Raw genomic sequence first — 9,722 nt, 5'->3', positions numbered from 1 at the left:
CAAGTTGAGGTTAATAGGCCTAGGGATCTCTACAATTACAATGCTATTAATTACTTCTGAAAAATCATGAATAAGACAGAAAAGCAATCGACATTGGATAGATTCTTTAACCCCCACAAACAGAAAAAACATGACTAATAAAAATGCAAGACCGTGTATATATGTATTTTTATTATTACATATGAATAAACGTAGTAAAAAAGTATATACTTTTTTTATTTTTGGGGTTTCCAGAACGAATTAATCAAATTCCCATAGAAACCTATGGTAAATCGATAATCAGTTAACGAACAATTCGGATAACAAACAAAGTCTTGGAACGGATTATGTTCGTTAACCGATCACCCACTGTATTTACTAATGTTAAATTCTATTCCGCTTCGATTTCCAAATCGCTTCAAATACGACAGAATCGACGATTTTTCGTGTCTTTTGCCAGCTAAATTGTCAAACCCATTCTTATTCCACACACTAATTTCATTTGAAAATAGTAGGCAAAGCCAACAAAACAATTTTTGCATTTTTATGCATTTACGAAATCGTAATATCACCTGTTTAACATTGAAATCTGTGAGTAATATAAAATCGGAGAGCGAAATAAATATATCAAATATTTTAACAAATTTTTTTAAACTTCCGTCAACTATATAGAAAATCATCATAAAAACATACAGGTAAATTCTTATCGGTAGGGTTAAGTTATAAATTTACTCGTAATTCGCGTAATCGGGCGGCTAACAGCCCGGAACCGGTCCCGGATAGAATTGGATGCGTTTACGTGTAGCAGCCACCCGAGGTCGTAGGCTTCCACCGGCTAAATCGGATGAGGTTGGTGCTTCGTGAAGCGCATGCGCGAATCTGGGTTTTTGAATGCTGACGATACAGCGCAATAGCGATCTTACCTTTTTTTCACGTGTAGTATAAAAATTCGTAATAAGATACATAATGCGGCTATAATAAAATATTGTACGATTATTTTCATATAATTAAAATTAATATGTATTTATTTTTAGAAAATACAAGGGAAGCGGCGCTTCCACCGCTTCTACTGACGGCACGCTACTGATTGTTATACAACACCTACAGCTGAGAATGATGACAATTGCCGAGAATCAAACAAACCGTTTTCAATTTGATCAATTTTCTGCAACGTTTACAATCGTTCTATAATCGATATGCAATAACAAATGCGGATTTAAAACGGTTCGAACATTTTTAAAATCGAAATATAGATAAAAATATTTATAACAATGTCTGAAATGTTATTAATTTAATACACCTAAGTACTCGATGAAGACTAAATCCTCTCCCTCTCCCGCCCGCGGCGGAATTTCAAAAAATCCCTTCTTAGTGTGCGTTTCCATGACGTACCCTAACTGTCTACCAAATTTCACCTCTTTAGGTTAAGCGGTCTGCTCTGGGCGATGATGAATCAATGAGTGAGTTAGTGAGTCATTCAGTCAGTCAGGACAAGCAATTTTATACATTTAGATTATCAAATAAAATCACCGTTCTCTAAAAGAAAGATTTATTTTTAAAATAGAAAATAACCTTCACTTGTTATATTAACGAGGATATATATGCAGCATCATCGGAAATTCTAACGAAGATATACATACTCATCGATAGAATTGAAAGAATTACAAAAAAAACAAAGGTCTATATGTAAGTAAGAATATAATTTAGTTTTATATTTTACAGATTTATTTATCTTTATTAAATGTACTGTATTATACAGTCTCTGCAGGTAGGCCTTAAAACAAAAACGATTCTTTTCTTTCTTTAAGAAAAAGAAATTCTCTAAAATAGTTTTGTATTGGTACGAATGTTCTATTATTTGCGCGACTGATGGAAGAGGATGAATCTGTAGTATAATATTCGTGACATCCTTTGCTACACGTTACTATACACCAAAATAGAAATAGTATTTCCTGCTTTCCATCAACGACCTTTCGTTACTTTGATGGCACTCCTAAGGCCAAAGTCTATCCTGACGTTATCTCTTACAAGAAATCCCATTAATTCGTAGTAAATTTGCGGTCCAGTGGAGCAATGTTAAGTGTTCGGTTGATAGAAATTACTTTAATTGCAATTATTTAGTTTTCTTCTGTTGAAAATTACTCGTGTTGACTCCTTTCTTATTTTGCCAGTTGAGACAGTGGACTATGAGAAGTCAAAATTCGCTTCAAAAGTCTATGGGTCAATTGTAAGTTTGCCTGTTGTAAATTTAAAGCACCTACACGCCACTAAACGTGAGATTTTTTAAATACAGTCTGTTCCTAAATGATAGAGCCGCAGTGAAGTAATGACATAACTCTAATAAGGTAATAATAATCACATCTTAATANACGAATATACTTTTAAAGAAAATTATAATTAAATATAGCTTTGTAATGAAACGTACATAAACATAACATAAAATCTTCTTTACTCTTTAAATCTTAACCACTTACTCAAATAGCTCTCTACGAGTAAAATCAGAGACGGTCCTGCTAGGTGTGCTGTGTGTACATGCACGCGGGCTGTCAAATCCCGAGGGTGCCGATACCGGTCAATGTCAAATGCCAAAAGGCGCGACAGGGTTGTTGTAAATTTTAAACGTTTCTCACCATAGCCGTAAAAATCTAAATATGTTAAACTTAATAATAGTCGTTTGTTTTCTAACTAATTCGTTTTAGGACAAGGTGTTGTCCACGGAAATTTCCAAAATTTACAACTTTTCGGTCACTCTCGTTCAACTGGAACAATGTCTGTCTTTATTACATTTAATATTTCGAAGAAATCAGTCCCAGTATCCTCGGCTAGAGATTGGATCGGTTAGGCTTTCGTTTAAGTAAAATTTCGACTCTTTCCGCAGGGTTTTGTTTATGTCCCCATTCCGTAATCGCTTAAATATTTAACTACTTCTTAAGTAGAAATAAGTCGAAACCGGTTACTTTGTACTCGAATATTTGTAGTCTCGGGAAAAAAGTGAAAAGACAAATTTTTATGACAAACCGATACATAAATCGTAAATTTAAGGAAAATAAATTCTAGACCTTTTTCTGTACTTCGTGCATCTCTCTCATTCATTAAATTTCATTGTAAATGATGCTGTCAAAGTAACGGTTAATTTTTTAACATTATACAAGAATTTTTTTCTACATCCCCTTAAAGATGGGACGTACGAAATCGTAATATCACCTGTTTAACATTGAAATCTGTGAGTAATATAAAATCGGAGAGCGAAATAAATATATCAAATATTTTAACAAATTTTTTTAAACTTCCGTCAACTATATAGAAAATCATCATAAAAACATACAGGTAAATTCTTATCGGTAGGGTTAAGTTATAAATTTACTCGTAATTCGCGTAATCGGGCGGCTAACAGCCCGGAACCGGTCCCGGATAGAATTGGATGCGTTTACGTGTAGCAGCCACCCGAGGTCGTAGGCTTCCACCGGCTAAATCGGGTGAGGTTGGTGCTTCGTGAAGCGCATGCGCGAATCTGGGTTTTTGAATGCTGACGATACAGCGCAATAGCGATCTTACCTTTTTTTCACGTGTAGTATAAAAATTCGTAATAAGATACATAATGCGGCTATAATAAAATATTGTACGATTATTTTCATATAATTAAAATTAATATGTATTTATTTTTAGAAAATACAAGGGAAGCGGCGCTTCCACCGCTTCTACTGACGGCACGCTACTGATTGTTATACAACACCTACAGCTGAGAATGATGACAATTGCCGAGAATCAAACAAACCGTTTTCAATTTGATCAATTTTCTGCAACGTTTACAATCGTTCTATAATCGATATGCAATAACAAATGCGGATTTAAAACGGTTCGAACATTTTTAAAATCGAAATATAGATAAAAATATTTATAACAATGTCTGAAATGTTATTAATTTAATACACCTAAGTACTCGATGAAGACTAAATCCTCTCCCTCTCCCGCCCGCGGCGGAATTTCAAAAAATCCCTTCTTAGTGTGCGTTTCCATGACGTACCCTAACTGTCTACCAAATTTCACCTCTTTAGGTTAAGCGGTCTGCTCTGGGCGATGATGAATCAATGAGTGAGTTAGTGAGTCATTCAGTCAGTCAGGACAAGCAATTTTATACATTTAGATTATCAAATAAAATCACCGTTCTCTAAAAGAAAGATTTATTTTTAAAATAGAAAATAACCTTCACTTGTTATATTAACGAGGATATATATGCAGCATCATCGGAAATTCTAACGAAGATATAGGCCTATATACTCATCGATAGAATTGAAAGAATTACAAAAAAAACAAAGGTCTATATGTAAGTAAGAATATAATTTAGTTTTATATTTTACAGATTTATTTATCTTTATTAAATGTACTGTATTATACAGTCTCTGCAGGTAGGCCTTAAAACAAAAACGATTCTTTTCTTTCTTTAAGAAAAAGAAATTCTCTAAAATAGTTTTGTATTGGTACGAATGTTCTATTATTTGCGCGACTGATGGAAGAGGATGAATCTGTAGTATAATATTCGTGACATCCTTTGCTACACGTTACTATACACCAAAATAGAAATAGTATTTCCTGCTTTCCATCAACGACCTTTCGTTACTTTGATGGCACTCCTAAGGCCAAAGTCTATCCTGACGTTATCTCTTACAAGAAATCCCATTAATTCGTAGTAAATTTGCGGTCCAGTGGAGCAATGTTAAGTGTTCGGTTGATAGAAATTACTTTAATTGCAATTATTTAGTTTTCTTCTGTTGANATATAAAAAAAAAATTGTAGATTCTAGTGTCTCAGAATTCTCTTGTGGTAAGTATTAAAATAATTTACAATATATATATTTTTTTATATGTCTCTATTTAATTGATATATTTTAATATAAATTAGATTTCAACACTCAAAAATACTCAAATGGTAGGTGTTAAAGTCATTTTGTATTAAAATTAATACTGTGTATTATAATACAGTTTCTAATATAGGAGTTATCATTGACTTTGAAGCTTTCACGATTCGAGATGAAAATCTTCCATTCAACACATTATGTAGACAACTCGGGTTTGTAGCAAGACATAAAAACAATTTTGGGAAGATAGATTTTTACAATCAATTTATTACTTTTAATAATTTATCACCACGAGATAAAAAATCTGTTAAATTTGGAAATTTCTTACATGGGCTGTATTTATCTTATAGAAAAATAAATGCTGTGTATTATAATATAGTTTCTGATATAGGAGTTATCATTGACTTCGAAGCTTTCACGATTGAAGATGAAAATCTTCCATTCAACACATTATGTAGAGAAATTGGGTTTGTAGCAAGACATAAAAACAACTTTGGGAAAATAGATTTTTATAATCAATTTATTACTTTTGATAATTTATCACCACGAAATAAAAAAAAAATATGTTAAATTTGGACATTTCTTACACAGCTGTATTTATCTTATTAAAAACATAATTTTAGATATTGGGAATGTCAGAGTAAAGTATATGAAATTTTATTTAATTTATATAAAAAGTCTGATATAATTTATTACAAGGGAGGACAAATTGAATTTCATTTTTTAAACTTAACCGAAGCAACATATAGTATAAAAGTTCCATCATTTGACGTTGAAAAGATAGGCATGCCTAAATCCACAAAAATTAACATGCCATGCCAATACCATACCAATTTTGTTGCTCACTGTTGTCTACGTGTTTTAATATTATGTAATTTTTTTAATAAAAAAAACAAGATTATCTATATATATATATATATATATATNTTGCCTGTTGTAAATTTAAAGCACCTACACGCCACTAAACGTGAGATTTTTTAAATACAGTCTGTTCCTAAATGATAGAGCCGCAGTGAAGTAATGACATAACTCTAATAAGGTAATAATAATCACATCTTAATAATACATACATAATTTTCAAATCATCTACAAAATAAAAAAATGAAACAAATTTCCACATTCTAAATAAGAGCCACAAATAGAATCCTTCCTTGTTCATGGACTAAATATCACACCACATGGATTGATAAATGGCTTTTAAGCTGCTTTAGACATAACGTTACAAGCAGGTCAGCATATACGTGTTTTGTATCAATCTGAAACAATAAAACCTACGACATAAAACTCAGTTTCGTTTTCCAATAAAATACTCAGTATAATAGCATTAAAGCAATTCTCTGTATTCATGAATGCTCGAGAAGTTCAGCACAAGTCATTCCTAATTGAGAATGATCCAGGTCTTCCGAAAAATATTATAAACTTTTTTAACGTGAATTCGTCACTTAATGTGATGAATTCTAAAGAATAAGAAAAGGTTTTAAAATCTGTTATATTTTTGCCGACTTAAATTTATCGTTTAAAAAGATTATCAAAGAGTCCACCACGTCAGTGTCTTTTGTCAAACGTATTTTAATCATGATTTTTTTCAGTGTTATTTCTCCGTCTTCTGTATTACTACTAATCTGATGGCGGGCGAACAGCATTGATTCAACTTCCCAATAAAGTACATACGTTGCTTTAATAAATTAATTTTCTTTCTTTTTTAATTTCTAGTATTACTTTGCAGATTCTTTTGATATCAGTAGTATATATCTGAGAGACTGGATAATTTGTTAAACTTTTAAATCTTTATAACTTTTATATCAGAAACTCTCATCATTTTGAGGGAAAGACGTTGAGCAGGGGCAAAAATACAACGGTTTCTGGCATAATTTTGAAATCGTTCGACCGATTCTGAGATAACTACTATTTCAATCGTTCGAACGATCGTCGTGGCCGGCTAAAAAACAATTAATAGCGATATTTTTGGTAATGCGCGCATTCTGAACAATTAACTTAACATTTTCTGGACAGTTTATGCATACTCGATACCAAAATATTAATTAACCTTTTTTTCCCGCACGACTAAAGATATTGTAAATGGTTTAATAATGGCAGTATAGATGCAATGCTTCGAAAAACAATTTTTAGATTCNAAGTTTATTGACGTGTGTAAGTTGATTTAAATAATTAATCAAATAATAATTATTACAATATAATTTCTGAATTGATTTATTTTGTCTTGTTAAAGATCTTCTTCAAATGTTAGAAGGATTTTGCTTGATAAATCCAAAGGAAAAAGCGATAAAAATTTCTGTCAACGGAAGTAATTATTTTCTGTTTTCTCATCCCGAAACAATTGAAGTAGAAAGTAGTTCTTTTATTTATTCTGCACAAATGCCTGTATTTAAAGTAATAACTCGTTTATTTGCTTGCAGAAAGTATTGAAAAGTTATAATACGATTAACAAACATAGATTATATAATGGCTTACATTCTTTAATCGGAACAGAACTCATTACTAGGTAATAAGGGCCAAAAAGTTATTTTTAAAATTTTTATTAAGTAATATTTCGTTGTTTTCTAAAACTTTCAAGTGTTTTATAAATACTACTAATTTTTTGTTTTTAAAATTAGTTCATACAAAAAATGGAAGGCACGACGGAAGATGTTAAATCCTGCATTTCACTTTCGAATTCTCGAAGATTTCCAAGAAATCTTTTATAGAAAGTCGGAAACTTTAGTGCAGAAATTAAAAAATATACGTGAATCCGAGGTGTTTGATGTAATTCAATTAACTTCACGTTGCACTCTGGATGTAATTGCGGGTGAGATTATATTTCAGTGATTATATTTCTGTAAACAATGGGATATATTTCATTTTGTTTGACAGAGTCGGCGATGAGGATTCATGTAAACGCTCAAGATGATTCCAACACCGAATATGTACAAGCCGTTGAACGGTAAGTGACTATTATTACAAGTAAATTTCGTCAATATNCTAAACTATAAAAAGTTTATTGACGTGTGTAAGTTGATTTTAATAATTAATCAAATAATAATTATTACAATATAATTTATAAATTGACATTGATTTATGTTGTGTTGTTAAAGATCTTCTTCAAATGTTAGAAGGATTTTGCTTGATAAATCCAAAGGAAAAAGCGATAAAAATATCAGTCAACGGAAGTAACTATTTTCTGTTTTCTCATCCCGAAACAATTGAAGTAGGAATTAGTTCTTTTATTTATTCTGCTAAATGCCTGTATTTAATGTAATAACTCGTTTATTTGCTTACAGGAAGTATTGAAAAGTTATAATACGATTAACAAACATAGATTATATAATGGTTTACGTTTTTTATTCGGAACAGGACTCATTACTAGGTAATAAGAGCCAAAAAGTTATTTTTTAAATTTTTATTAAGTAATATTTTGTGTTTTCCTAAACTTTGAAATGTTTTATAAATACTACTAATTTTTTGTTTTTAAAATTAGTTCATACAAAAAATGGAAGGCACGACGGAAGATGTTAAATCCTGCATTTCACTTTCGAATTCTCGAAGATTTCCAAGAAATCTTTTATAGAAAGTCGGAAACTTTAATTCAGAAGTTAGAAAATAAACATGAATCTGAGGTGTTTGATATAATTCAATTAACTTCACGTTGCACTCTGGATGTAATTGCGGGTGAGTTTGTATTTCAGTGATTATATTTCTGTAAACAATGGGATATATTTGAGTTTGTTTGACAGAGTCGGCGATGGGGATTCATATAAACGCTCATGATAATTGCAACACCGAATATGTACAAGCCGTCGAACAGTAAGTGACAATAATTACAAGTACATTTCGTGAATATGAATTAATTAATCAAAAATTAGTTATATAGTATTGATATGTGACCGGGCCCGAAAGGTATTCGAGGACACGTCTTTCGAGAAACGGTACCAACGAAACGAAAGTGTAAATTCCTTTGCTTTCTGGGCCAGGTCGGCGGGGGCGAATTTAAATATTGACGGATAGGGCTTAAGCCCTGACCCCCAAGTGTCAAGGGTCTACAATAATTGAATTATTATCAGCAATTTTAATACGTTTTTATTAACAATAAACATTTATCGTATAATAGCTGTTACCCGCAACTTCGTCCGCGGAGGTTTTGCAAGCAAACCCCATTTACATTCAATATTTCAATAACCATAGTAATTGTCATATAACATCTACCGCTGAAGAGAATTGCCGAGAATCAAACGAACTATCTTCAATTTGATCAATTTTCTGGAACGTTCACACTCGTTCTATAATCGAACCAATATGCAATAACAAATTTGAATTTAAAACGGATCTAACATTTTTAATTAAAATCGAAATAGATAAAAATATTTATAACAATGTCTGAAATGTTATCAATTTAATACACCTAAGTACTCAATGAAGACTAAACGTAGTTGAAAACAAAAAATCGTATCTAAAATAGTACAGTAAAAGCCGTTTTTCCGGTTAACCCTTAATGCTCTCCCTCTCCTTCCACTTGGGAATTTCGAAAAATCCTTTCTTAAGGCTGCTATACACCATAAGTTAATCCTTTGAGACTGCCTGTCCTTGAGGAACTTCCGAATTTCCTATCGCCCAAAAACGAAGAAAACCTCTCAGCAGAGGGTGGGGCAGCTTGCCCCGGGCGCCACTGGCAGAGGGGAGCCTAATGGTTTCCAAGAATAACAAAATTTGTTTCTGGAGGGGGAGGGGCGCCAATATAGTGTCGCGGCCCGGGTGCAGTTACGTTCGCTACGTCATTGTGTTTATTATTACGCCACTGATGTTTATTGGCAACAAATTCTATTAAAACTCGCGGGAAAAAGTATGCATAGAAGTCTATGGTGTAAATAGTAGTAGTAGTGGTTTGGGTAGCACT

The 9,722-nt window shown here is 32.1% G+C and overlaps 1 protein-coding gene across 1 annotated transcript in view; it reads left to right on the top strand.

Annotated features, from left to right (window-relative positions):
• The first annotated feature begins 8,340 nt into the window (after positions 1–8,340).
• Positions 8,341–9,722, top strand: part of LOC111638731 (cytochrome P450 4C1-like) — a 13,527-nt gene continuing 12,145 nt past the window's right edge. Inside the window, exons 1-2 of the mRNA XM_023384483.1 lie at positions 8,341–8,500; positions 8,566–8,635. Of these exons, the coding sequence (XP_023240251.1) occupies positions 8,341–8,500; positions 8,566–8,635 (230 nt within the window). The remainder of the gene's footprint in view (positions 8,501–8,565; positions 8,636–9,722) is intronic.

This window comes from Centruroides sculpturatus, unplaced genomic scaffold (genome assembly GCF_000671375.1).
Source record: "Centruroides sculpturatus isolate CEXI.00-Female unplaced genomic scaffold, Cexi_2.0 scaffold1159, whole genome shotgun sequence".
Lineage (NCBI taxonomy): Eukaryota > Metazoa > Arthropoda > Arachnida > Scorpiones > Buthidae > Centruroides > Centruroides sculpturatus.
This window is presented reverse-complemented; position numbering and strand designations above follow the sequence as displayed.